The sequence below is a fragment of the Chaetodon trifascialis genome, chromosome 19 (assembly GCF_039877785.1).
Source record: "Chaetodon trifascialis isolate fChaTrf1 chromosome 19, fChaTrf1.hap1, whole genome shotgun sequence".
NCBI classification, from domain to species: Eukaryota; Metazoa; Chordata; class Actinopteri; order Chaetodontiformes; family Chaetodontidae; genus Chaetodon; species Chaetodon trifascialis.
This window is the reverse complement of record NC_092074.1, coordinates 16,216,092-16,229,112: the sequence shown is the minus strand read 5'-3', so window position 1 is coordinate 16,229,112 and position 13,021 is coordinate 16,216,092. Positions and strand designations below refer to the sequence as shown.

The 13,021-nt window shown below is 45.0% G+C and overlaps 1 protein-coding gene across 1 annotated transcript in view; it reads right to left on the bottom strand.

The window, feature by feature from the left end:
- Positions 1-13,021, bottom strand: part of LOC139348170 (protein eva-1 homolog A) — a 68,250-nt gene that overhangs the window by 41,280 nt on the left and 13,949 nt on the right. The window contains exons 2-4 of the mRNA XM_070988125.1: positions 8,169-8,392; positions 6,083-6,206; positions 3,969-4,121 (exon numbers count right to left, since the gene is read on the bottom strand). Of these exons, the coding sequence (XP_070844226.1) occupies positions 3,969-4,121; positions 6,083-6,206; positions 8,169-8,392 (501 nt within the window). The remainder of the gene's footprint in view (positions 1-3,968; positions 4,122-6,082; positions 6,207-8,168; positions 8,393-13,021) is intronic.

Genomic DNA, 13,021 nt, shown 5'->3' with positions numbered 1-13,021 from the left:
ACATCAGGGGTGTTATTTCAGAGAGGTTTAGGACAAACAGTCACCACCAAGAATTCAGTTACTGAAATCTGTCAACTGCTGCTACAGCTGTACTGTAATTACTCTTTCAGGACAGGTTTAAACACACAGGACTGCGCAGAATATTATCTAATCTGCAAAGTCCACAACAACACTGACATCCTGCTGCTTATCGGCCCTGTGTGCATCGAAGTCGGAGAGAAATGCAGATTGAGTTACAACGAAGCAGCTCGCGCCCTAACAACTGGAACAGGCCTCCAAAAGCCAAGTGTTAAATTTGACCTGCAGCTGTGCATGCTCAGCTTTTAAAAGCTACTGCGATCAGATGAGAGACCAGCCAGTCCGGGCTTACAGCTTCAACCATCTTACCGCGGGCCTTGTCCAAAGCACATACTCAAAAGTGAAAGCGCAGTGGCCATCAAAAAAAAAAAAGAGCCTGCGTGCCAAGCATGGGGGGCTATTTAGATGTCAAGAGGTGTGTGTGATGGTAATGGGGCAGATGAGAGAGGAGGGCTGAAGCAGGCCCCTCTGCTTTGAGGATTCTCCATCGCCGCCAAGACCTGTCCGACTCCACCACTCCCACCCCAACCCAAAACCAAGGAACAGAGGAGATCAAAGAGGGCTTACGTTTGTGTGCACATGCCTGTGTATGCACTTGTTTTGGTCTGTTCTACTTTTCCAGGGCAGTGGGTTCGAGCAACCCCCTACAGCTCTCCATGGTGGCAAATGGGCTGCGAAATTCACACGCTGAACATGGTTTGTAGTAAAAGAGCACCTCCAGACATTGGTTTGCTTTCAGACAAGAAAAATCTACCATTATTTGGCAGGTGGCTGGTGTTGAATTGCAGCCCTACTCTGAGGATAAAACATATATAGCTGTTAAGAGATTATACACAGAGAAAATACAAAATAAATAGCATACAAGCAATTCCCTGCTGCTGTACACTGTAATGCCTTTCTAACTGGCACTACGCATGCAGTATTTCACCTGGGCAGGTGCAACCAGCTGTGTGGGTTCAGCCGTTGATCTCACACCTCAGGCAGCAGCGAGGTTGCCAGGACAGTGCGGTTTAGGAGATTACTATAACCTACCTCACAGGCACATTTAAACACACATTTAAAGAGACATAAAATCAAAATACGCACAAAACAAACTTGCTCATAATGCGACTGCCAAGCCCGAGATTATTCAGACATGCATAGCCGCAAGCACACACACACACACACACACACACGTGCGCACGCAGGCACAACACCAACTCAAACACAAGGGCAAAAGGGGAGGGGGGGGGGGGGGCATTTTAAAATAATTAATGGTGTGTGTCTGAGCTGTCACTCAAGACACCCTCACTTCCTGCCCCTGGTGACATGGAAGCCACATGAAAGACGGAGCTGACAGGGGAAATCCCACTAGGCCACCGCTAGACTGTCTGGAACAGCCCGAGGAGGTGTTTGTGGGTGGTTGAAGTGTGCATATGCATATGTGTGTGTATGCGTGTATGCAATAGAGAGACAGTAAAGTGCAGTGTCTAATAGGCGAACAGGAACAACAAGGCGTTTGTGTATGTCTTAGTGTCCAGTTGATGGAAACGCACAAGAAAAACATGTGATTCGACAGTAAACATGGCTGCTCCTCTGCTCTAATCTGGCCTTTGTACAACTGTAACAGTAGAGTCCATTTTCCATGAGAGCTGGGGGAACTCAGCTACTGTATTTAATCCTGTCTGAAACCAGATATCAGACCAGCCCAGTCTCACCCACTACACCTACCTGTCGCACATTCCTGGTCCACCTGCATGCAAAGGACAGGCTGAGGTTGCTTCAAAGCCCTATATGCTTATATAGATACAATAACACACACACACTCACACAATGCCACTCTTTATATAGGCTTCTGATTACCCGCTGACTGACGCCTGTGTCACCCTTTCGACCCCGTCCTGTCACCTCGGTCATAAAGACGGTACACAGGGCATGTGCGTAGTACATTGTTCCCTCAGAGCTTTAAGCAGGTGCACACACTAGTTAACCTACACCTGCTCGGGCTACTTATTTACAAGCGCAAACCTCAGTGTCCATTTCCTTCTGTACATTAACGAAACAAAGGCAGCGCAGACTAAAGCGAAATAAATGAGCCGCCCAGCAGAGAGGCCACCACGGTAGCTATGGTTATACTAATACTTGTCATGGATCCAAGCTTAGAGTCATTAACATTCCCCTTAACAAGGGCGAGGGTACATCTGGATATCCCACGCACTCACACAGGCACACAAACACACACACGCATACTTGGAGGGAACTCAATACTGTCCCTTTCTGCAGGCCAAACACTGCGCTTTGGATGACAGAGACACCTGATCTACATTCCACCCCAATTCCCCTGGCAATGTGTATTTGTGTGTGTCTACCTGAGCTTGAGTGGTGGCTTTATATATCTCAGCATGCTTTGCTACCAAGTGAAAAAACAAAAAATTGTTAAATTGTGAATCCCCGGTTGGAACAGTGTGAAGAGCTGCCATCGAGGATGGGTGTGGCAGGCTCTGCCGCATCAGAGGCAAAGAAGCTGTACAGGAATTATAAAATCTTCAAACCACAAAAGGATCTGAAGGCAATATCAGCCAAGTCAAAGAAAATTCTTGAGGAGAGATTCAACAGGAGTTATGAGAGCGTGTCGTTTGTAGTTCTCCGTGTGGTTCAGAGGCGTTCCAGTGCTGACATGTAAAGCTCATTAATGAAAATGTTTCATTTTCCCCATCTGCCGGATGCATAGCGACGCCTGTGCCTATGTTTTGCTGGGATAAATCTTGGCAAAAAGAACAAACCAAAGCAGTGAGCGACCTAAAGTTCCACTCTCCCCAACCATTAATATGTATAAGCGCATTAGCAGGACAAGGAGACTCATTTTAACATCATTAAAACGCAAGCAGCCTTGATTTGCATTCCCAGCTTGTGTCTTCATACAGGAAATCTCATTCCTCTCCTGACCTCAGAGCAACCCCAAAACTGATGCTATGAAAAAGCAAATGATAATAATGGCAAACAGTGCTGATGTTAATGTAAACATTAACCTCTGAAGAGGACGATCAGCTAAGATGACTACAAAGCATCTTGCTGGGGCCTGATAGGAATAAAGTGTCTTGCAGCACCAGGAGTCAGGCTGAGCTGTACTAGCTATTCTTAAATGCATTACTAAGTTTGTGTGTAAAGTCCTCACTAAGTCCTAAGTAAATTCTAGCTAGTAGTTAGTAAGTTAGCTTAGTAGCTGCTAGCTAGCTACTAGCTATTATTATTATTAGCAAACTAGTGGTTTACAAAATCTAGTTCCACCATTCAAAGTTTAAAATGTTTACGCTAACAAAGACTTTAACAATGTGTAAATTTGTTGGCAGGAAACATTTGTGTGCCATAAAATCAAAACAAATCAACTACATTAAAAAGGAAGTCACTGAAGCATCAAGTTATATGCTGAACTTAACTGCCAATCTTTTAAAAATTTAGCTGTGACTTTGTTTTATTTAAGTACATGGAGACACAGAGCAGGAAACCTGATAATGCTAACGTTACCGCTGTTTAGCTAGTCAATTAGACAGACATCATTAGCATAAAATTTTAACTTTGAGGCATATTGTGTTAACTAGGTAAAATGTAATTTAAAATAATTTACATCATGAATAAGGACAATTTTGATCAAGTGACGGGTCAGTTATGTTGCTCTTAAATATTCAGGTCACAGATTAGCAAGATAATGCTAATTCTGTCAGCTAGCTAGCTCCTTCAGTTAGCTACACAACATTTAGTGACATCTTATCTCAATATAAGAACTACTTTGTGTAGTGCAAACCATTCCAATCTCCACTAAACACTGACATTATTATTAGGCAAAATGAAATGCAGCAACTTCAGTCACTGAGCTGTTCTTCTACCACCGTTAAAGTGTGAGGGGGGCTTACCTACTGACGGGGCCCTCCTGTGGTACAGGGGACACTCCAGGGTGCCCTGTTGAGTTCGACCAAACATGGCGGAGTACACAGCGATTTGCATCCCCCGTTTGCAGCTCAGCCTCATCCTCTCCTCCTCGCAGACCACCTTACTCTTATACTCGTCTGGAAATAGGGAGAGAGAGGATACACAATGTAACAGGTAACTAAAAACCTGCTGAGATTCTGTGATTTGAGGCACATAGAGCTGAAATAACAAAAAAATTAGCCCATAAATGTAATATATATAAAGTTTTTATGTGATTTGATCCCTAAAACACTGCAGTTAATCTATCTTTGAGCAAGCAGCCACACATTCACGTCTCGTCATCGTTCTTTTGTCTTCTTTATTTGATCAAACCTCTGAAGAGGGGCTTTAAATAAGCACAGAAAGCCTGACAAAAGGCGTCACTGGGCGTAAAGAGGCAGAAGCAGAGGCAGAGCTGCTCAGTGGACATGTAGAGCCATGCAGAGGCATTCCTCACACACATCCAGCCACAGTGACCTGTGACAGCCAGAGCAGCTCCACTGGCCAGCAAATAAAAACACAACAGCAGCCGACTCGACGTCCATGTGGGGAGTGGAACAGGAATGCAGAAAGAGGAGAGCAGAGAAAGGGGGCAGGACCGCTGTGCTGTATCTCCTGGTGACGGATTCACTCTCGCTCCCTCCCTTTCCCCTTCACTTCCTCCATCCTCCATCCACCTCTCCTTTCAGAGGCAGTGACACCTGCCCGTTGCACCTCACTAACACCCCATGCGGCCTTTCTCTCTTCCCCTGAGAAGTCATTGGTTAAGTGACAGTGAACAAAGAGCTGTTGATTGGCCCCGGGGTCTGGTGGAGAAGGAAAAGTGGGGAGGGCAGGGGGATCAGTGGATTAATGCCCACTTCTGGTCACTCTAGTGTGAACTGCTGCACAGCTCAGCGCGGCTCTGCTCAGCACAGCGCTGAGCCATGAATGGAGACTAGAATCTGGGTGGGATTACTGCACTGTTGTGGCTCCCCTCTGGAGTGATACTCTTAGCTTCCTGGCTCACACAGAGCGGGAAGTAGAGGGATAAAGAGACAGGCATGCAAAGAGTTTTTTTTTTCCTTTTAAACGAAGCACAGGAGATGGCAGAAACAGGAAAAACCCACATACTGAGACGCTTCATCCAGTGTAGCCTTTACAGTAAGGTTAGATGATTGGAGACAGAAAATGAGAAGTTAAACTAAAATAACTTGCTAACAGGCAAATTCAACAGTTTTCCTACTGTCAACAAATCTAATGAAAATACCAAATGCAATTCATTGATCCTAGCAACAAGTACGCCCTTACAGCCAAAGCCTGATATATATTTCTCCTTTCCTGCCTTACATAAACACATTAGCGAGCCACACTGTCGTACTAGATGACATATTCCTTCATTATGAAAAACGTGGGTATTGTCATCTTTGAAGTCAACTCATCCTGGTGCCTTAAATACTCACTAGCGCTCTCAATGTGTATTAATCCACTGCTGAAAATAGTTCCCCACATATATAGTGATTACTCCAGTTTGAGTAACGATGTGCATCTTCAGTAGGAACCAATAGGTTTATGGCTGACTGCAACAGAATAATGCCAACTTTACCCTTCAATTACCTTAAAATCGCTTTGTGAAATACATTCAAATGAGGAAAACATGCAGAGAACACATGTATTTTGTATAAAATGCATTTAAATGTATGGCGTGTGCAGTTCTCCCCCCCAACGCTGCATTTTGTGTATGTAATTGTGACTAATAAAGGATTTCTTCTTCTTTCTTCTTCTTCTTAAAGTCAGCATTATCAGCAGACTAATCAAACCTGACTTTATCATAGCTTTCTCATGCTGTCCCCTTTCCATTCTGCTTTGCAAAACTTAAACTATACACAATTAAAGCACACTGTGGACAGGGATTACCTTTCCCTGTTACTGTCATAATTGTCTGAAGTGCAAATGAAGTGACCCCACCCATGGTGTATTTTGGACTTATCGTGGAGGTGTGTGGAAAAAAAAAGATCCCAGCAGGGATAAGGACAGAAATGTGTGTCACTGTCAGGATATGAGGCGATGAGGGACTTACTAGGTCTGCATTTGTACCAGACAATGAGGTATTTACTGCTGCCAGGACACTGGTCTGTCCCAAACACGCGGCTGTTGACAAGGACTTGACAGCTCCTTCTGTCTTGGCACTCGTCCAGCATTTTCTAAAGAACGAAAGAGTGACAGAGAGCGGGAGAAGACCAAAGAGAGGTTTAGAGGGGGGGACAATAAGCCAACGATGTTGAGACCAGCAGCAGGCAAACCTAAAACCACTTCAAACAGGCTGCTTATGGCCATGGGAATATGGAGGAGAAGAGCAGGTAGGAGAATAAAGAGAGTGGGAGAAAGAAATCTCTGGAAAGCTCCACTCCGCTCATTTCCTGGCATCATTTTGCTTCTCTGGTTTCATCATCTCGAGCAGGCTGCAAACCAGGTGAGCACATTCCACCACAATACACTGTCCCGCACTGAGATCCCACTCTCTGTTCAGAGCCTTCGCTGAATTCAACATAAAGCAGAGGCATTTGTTTCAATAGATCATGGAATGCAGCAGGGGAATAAGGGATATCTGCGTCTTTCCCCCCCATAAACACACATAAACAGACCCTCACTCTGAGTGATCTTTATCACTATTGTCGTACATCTAAAGGATAAGTCTGGTGACATCCCATGAAAAGATCATGACGAACAATAAATGCACCCCATTACAGTAATAAGCATTGCCCACGTAACTCAAGTCATAGAGCTCCACTGTTGACCAGAAGCCATTAAAACACATCAAGGAGCCACAGTTGCACTGGCTGACATGTTTTCCTTCTATGACAACAAGCGTGCTGTGGTTTATTTTGAGTCAGTCCAAAATACACGCTGCTTCTGTGAATACTCACAAGAGGAACAAATGTCTATTCATCTGCAACTGTACACAAATAGTCCCTCATAAATGTGCCATTTAAACCTGTGTGGGTGACTTTTCCTGATAAGTATAGAGTTGGACTGTTTTAGGAAAACAGTTAGCCTTTTTTCATATATATATATATATATATATCTATATATAAGTGTATATTATTGACCTGTTTTGAAGGATCTCAAGTGGGAAAGAAGGTAACAGACCATCTATTAAAAGTATTGGAAAGCTGAAAGCTGAATGCTGCAACCAGATAGTTTAGGTCAATTATGCAATTAACCAATTAGCTGACTGACTTACTCACTTAAGTCCTTTATCAGGTAAAGTGCTAAATATTTGCTAGCTGCGGCCTAATTGAAGCATTTGCTGCTTGCTTTTTAACATCACTGTTACTCTAATGTTTTTGGCTTTGAACTGTTGGTGGTCTCTTTATGTCTACTTCATCTCTTTAAGGACATATCACGGACAAATGAAAACATAATCACTGGATTAACAGATAATGAAAACGATCATAGTTGCCCCAGTTGGGATACCCTCGATTTGAGCCTTTTTATATGGAGACATTCATACTGTAATACCAACAAATCAAGGGTCATGAACAGGTGGCACAATGGCTTTCTTCAGGGTTGTACTAATGTGGGTGGCGCAGCAGTCAGTCATTCTCTCACTTCAGCACAATGCACTCTCTGTGTCTGTGCATTCATGGCTGTCCTGTCTATTATGGAAACGGAGGGTGTTCGACGCTAGAAGGCAGGGGGACTAAGAATAAAGCAAACAACCGAATGAATGCTGAACAGGATGTGTTTGTATTGGTGCTGCAAAGCGGGGGTTCTAGTCCAGCCACATCCCAATTTAGGAGAGGATGCTAAGGCAAAGGCCCCATGAAATCGCTTTGTGTCATGGGAACATACAAGCCTGCTTCCCCTTTAGAGAGTGTAATTTGCCGGAAAACATCATCACAAAGCATTACATAATCAGTGGATCTCCAAAATATAACCCTTGGCCGATTTGACTATTTCACAGGACACTCAGAGGGAGGAATGCACAAAAAAAAAGATCCAGGTCGGGGACGCATGGGAGACACCTGAATTTAACAGACCTGTGCAGAGGCTTAGGAAGACATTTTGGCTGCTCGTTACCAAAAAAAGCAACCAAAATGATGACATGAGGACAATTTTCAGATACAAAACACCATCAGGGATGTGTGAGCTTGGTTATCTACCTGTAGTGCAGTGGACACTGAGCAATATCGATCATCCTCCCGAGTATTATAAGAACTTAGGAGGGCTTGGTATGTCTGAGGGCACTGTTGAGGGTCCGAGGCGCCTTTCCTTCCATAGAAAGCTGATTGGACGGTGATGGTGGTGCGGGGCGGGCAGCGAACAGACAAGAAGTCTCCGTCACAGGCCTGCTCGGTGTAGTTCCTCAACACTTTGGACAGGTAACCTATGAGACAACAAAAAGCCAAAGCAGCTGTTAACTCAGACACTTGGACCATCGCTGCATGAGCAAAACACTGATACTTCATTTGCAACCCCATAGAATAATTTGCATTATATGTGCAGTACAAACATCCTGAGGCTGTATACTTTAATTTCACTGCAGTAATGAGGAGGGAAATGCTTACTAGCCAGCTTAAAGCTAACCTCTGATTTACACAAGTTATTCGCTCTCATTTCATGCTATCATACGCAGGGACGGTTGCTGCCATGCTACAGTCTTCCAAGGTGTTTTTGTTCAATAATGAAAGCATTTCCACGGACATTTGGTTCCGCTGCATATCAGCAAGCCCCGACAGATCACTGCTTACATCTAAAAGATGCCTTCAGGCCGAGAATACCGCAGCAAAACAGACGGGGAAAAGCTTTAGCTCCTTTAGCTGTTAGCGTCGGCCCTCCAGTCATGGCTTTAGAGCATACTCTTGTGTTTGATATTAAAAAATACCTGCCAGGGATGATTTTAAAGCCTGACATTATTACAGTTTTTATACAAGGATAATGCGCATACATACCTACTTATTGGACTTTTCCCATAGATTTGAGTTATGGGAGGCAACGCTAGCTCAAAGCGCTGCCAGGCGGCGTGATGGTCAGCTCATGTATACACCAAAGAACAAGTGAAAAGCTACATGTCGTCTATTGAGACATCATGCTGGACCTCTCGCTCTTAAAACTTTTATATACCACTTCTCAGGCTCAGTTTCTATTAGCATGTGATTTGCTTGCCGTGTTTACTCGCATCAAACAACCAGCTGGTATCAAGAATGTGAACAGAAACATTACATAAACCGTTTAACGGAACAAGCGCTGCGTGAACTTCCGTTTAACCTCGGAGGCTGCTTCGAATCACATAAAAGCTCTCATTCTTTTTAAAGACGCTGAAGTATCTCGGCTAACTCCACTTTCCCATTAGGAGCCTTTGAGAGCTGCCAGTCAGCCTGTCAGTCACACAGGATAAACTGAACCCATCACAAAAGCCACCATTAACATTCCAGCCTGTGAGAAGGAAAGCACAGATAAAGGAGAGAGCTGATCCCCTGGCCACTGTCATATAATGTCTCTCTGGATTTATCTGGACCATTTATGTGCCGGCTGCTGCAGAAGAGACACAAACTCTGCTGAAAAATCCTAAAAATCCTCAGGCTGAAAGTGTTGGATGAATAAAGCCTGGCGGACTGGAAGAATTTTCGATTTTTGATGGTCATTCATCGTTTCTCACTCGTCTTCATCTCACTGCGAGTTGTCAAAGTAAAACATAAAAAAGATAATTCAGTGTTTCCAGGTTGAAAATGCAACTATTTTTACTTGTTCAACGACTGAAAACAACCTCCAGAGCGAGGCCAAGCTCTCCTCTAAGTGCTCTGCAAACACATTTACACGAGTAAACACACACATGCTCACACACACACACACACACACACACACACAAAGTGGACACGCTGCGATTCAATTAGCTGTATTTGCTTAGTGTTTGGTAAGGAAGAGGAAATAAACAGAGCTCCCTGACACACACACACACAAACACACACACACACATTAGCATGCATGCACGCACACACATAGATACACACAAAACACACACATTGTCCCCTTATCACCATGGCCACAGTTAAAAGGAGGAAGGGAAACAAGAGACATTCTCAGGCTCTGAAAGGTCGCCTCACTCTAAATAGAGATGGTTATTAAAGCACCATTGCGCAAAGTAACAGGTTTCCACCTGTGTCTGGGTTTGAAAATGGAGAGCAGGTGCACATGCAAAACCTATTTTAAGTTTATTTAGAGATTATTGGCATGCCACAGACCAAATGATCAGCTCTACAAACCAATCAATCACAGCAGCTGTCTTTACATTACAGCTCTGATTTCTATACATTTTCCAATACCTGCTTTTCTTTTTATATGCTTTTACTCGTTTGATCCAAACTGGGGTCATTTGTTGGTTACCAAGCTGCATTAACAATCGCAGAAACTGGAACCCTGAAATAAACTGCGACACACGAACATGCTGACGTGCGTACGGCTCAGTTTGTACGTGGAGGCTGCTGACACAGAATCCCCCTGCGTGATTTAGACATTGTGCTCATGGCGTGTCGACTGAAAACTGAATTCTTTCTTTCATCTGTCGAGGCTTCACTCATTTCTCCCCCTCCTGAGCAACCTCCCCCGCTCGCACACACAGGTCTGCTTTGCCTGCCACATTCCACACAGGGTGAGAGGGAACTTGGCATTTCCCCTGGCAGCGAGACCACACACACACACACACACACACACACACACACACAAATGTCAACACAAACAACGTGGTAGGAACAAGCCTCGCTGCTTGGCTCTCGAAGGCAGGGCGTGTGTGATGTTGGTGTAACAGTATCGCTTTATTAGGGCCAGTTCTTGGCAAAGCGCCAGCGCCATGAGACACCACGGGACTGCGCAGCCCTCCGGTTAACCAAGCCACGGGTGCAGCGTTGTAACCATGGAGACAGAGGTTATGAAGAGGGTGAAACGGAGAGGACTGAAGATGGATGATTTGGATTTGCTTGGGCCACTTGGAGGAGGAGTTTCTTGAGGGAGGGATCGTTGAGCAACAGCTTGAGTGCCGCGAAAGCACCGATACGCCTCCCTCCACCCTGCGAAGTGGGACTGTGCGTAAAGGCAAACAGATTATCTCACACGAACCCTCAGGTGCTTTCCACAGAATCCATTTCTCTTTTGCTCCGTTTCGCCATCCCGCCCTCCTCCCACTCTCTGCCTCTCTTCTTCAGGATCGTCACTATTGTTCCCTTCACGCTACCTGTTGACTGAAGCCTCCTTTCAAGGCCAACAAATCAGGAGGGGTTAAGGCACCTGTGTAAACCGCCCAGCCAATGACAGGTGTCCCTCAGAGGCAGAAGGCTGAACAATGCTGGAGGAACACCCAGGCGTCTCTCCTTCTCCCTTCTCCTCCCTGTTTCTTTTCATGTGGGGCCAGACTCCTTCCTTAACTAGCTCTCTGCCCTTTCCCTTGACAAAAGCGCCGCACTATTATGTCTGCTGGTTTGTTTATTCGGCCATTAAAAGACAGGAGGTTGCGGTCGCGATGCTGTTCCGTGTACAAACAGGTCGCTCTTGTCGTGGACTGGATTCAAAGGCTTGCAAGGTCCATTTAATCTGTGCCCAAGCAGCAAAGGGATTTGTTATTAACAACTGCACCTGCCTTTTGTACCTATCACCCAACACAGATGGGATCTCGTCATATGATGCGACTTAACCTGTCAGCGGGGAAGAACGTCCATGTTTCAGCTGCAATCGCAGCCTTTCAGCCAAATGCAGAGCTCGAAATCGGCCCTTGTGATTGTTAGCTCCTCATTCACGGTCATGTGATGACCCTAAAATCTGACCCTGCGATGGAGGGGGTCAGGTATGATGGAGATTAGTGACGGGCCGCTGTGTTGTGTCAACATGACACAGAAAGAGGCCAGCAGGAGAAGGGCTTTCCTCCTTGTGAGTCACAGATTAGTCACAACCTGGTGCAGCTCACATACCGATGCAAATCTACAGCCGAGTGTCAGTAAATACGCTGAAAACTATTCATTCATTGCTTCTATATAAATGGCCAGCTGGAGCCTCCACTGTGATCACACCTGCCTCTCCTTTAGGGTCAGACAGGGAGGGAGGTTTAACTAATTCTCCGCTCAGCTGAGGAGTTCGGAGTCTGCTGAGAGGACGACAGGTATTTCTGACATGAAGGGCAGGTGGGAGGCTGAGGAACAAGAGGGCGGTTTGACTCCGGTTCAGGTGGCGAGTCTCGCCTGTTACTCATGCTCAGGGCTTTCCCCTGCTTTTGAAACATGCCGCCTCCTCCTATTGGCCGAGCCTGAAGAATGAACAATGCACCTCGGCATGAAGCATTACTGACGTGTTATAATAGTACCGACTTAATACCTCTTATTATTCAGCTGCTTACTCATAAAGCCCACTTTTATGTTGCTTGTGAAGTAATGTTTGTAAAGCCCTTTGCATTGGGCAAGAACACGTAATATTGCAGAATATTAGAAGATTATAGCTTAACTTAATGCCACAAAAGTGCCTGTTTACATTGTGTTTTAGAGATAATCAACAGGCTGTATGAATAGGAGTCATCACTGCAACCTCTTCCAATGGATCATGTACATGTGATAAAGATATATCTGTAGCAACACCTCTAAACTGATTCCCCATGCCCCCATGACATTCTTGAAAGCTTCAAAATCAAAGGCTGTATCGTGTTTCATCTTGGTACATTAGGTATTTGGGCATTTACAGCTTCATGACTTTATTGGTGTTATTTTAAGCAAATTATAACCATCAAACCATCAAATCTTCAAAGATGCAGAGCTGCAGGCCTGCTGCTGGAGAAGGAATTCCCTTTAAGTAGTGATTACTGGGAAGAGCGGAGGTTTCCCTCAAAGGCGCAGGCAGCGCTCTGGCAAAACTCAAGAGAGGGCCGGCGGAGATGAAGAGGGGACGAGGAGGATGATGAAAAGTAAAGAAGATGAGTGACGGAGAAGCAAAGTGGTGCATAAAGACACGTTGAATCCATAAAGGACACCTGCTAAATAAT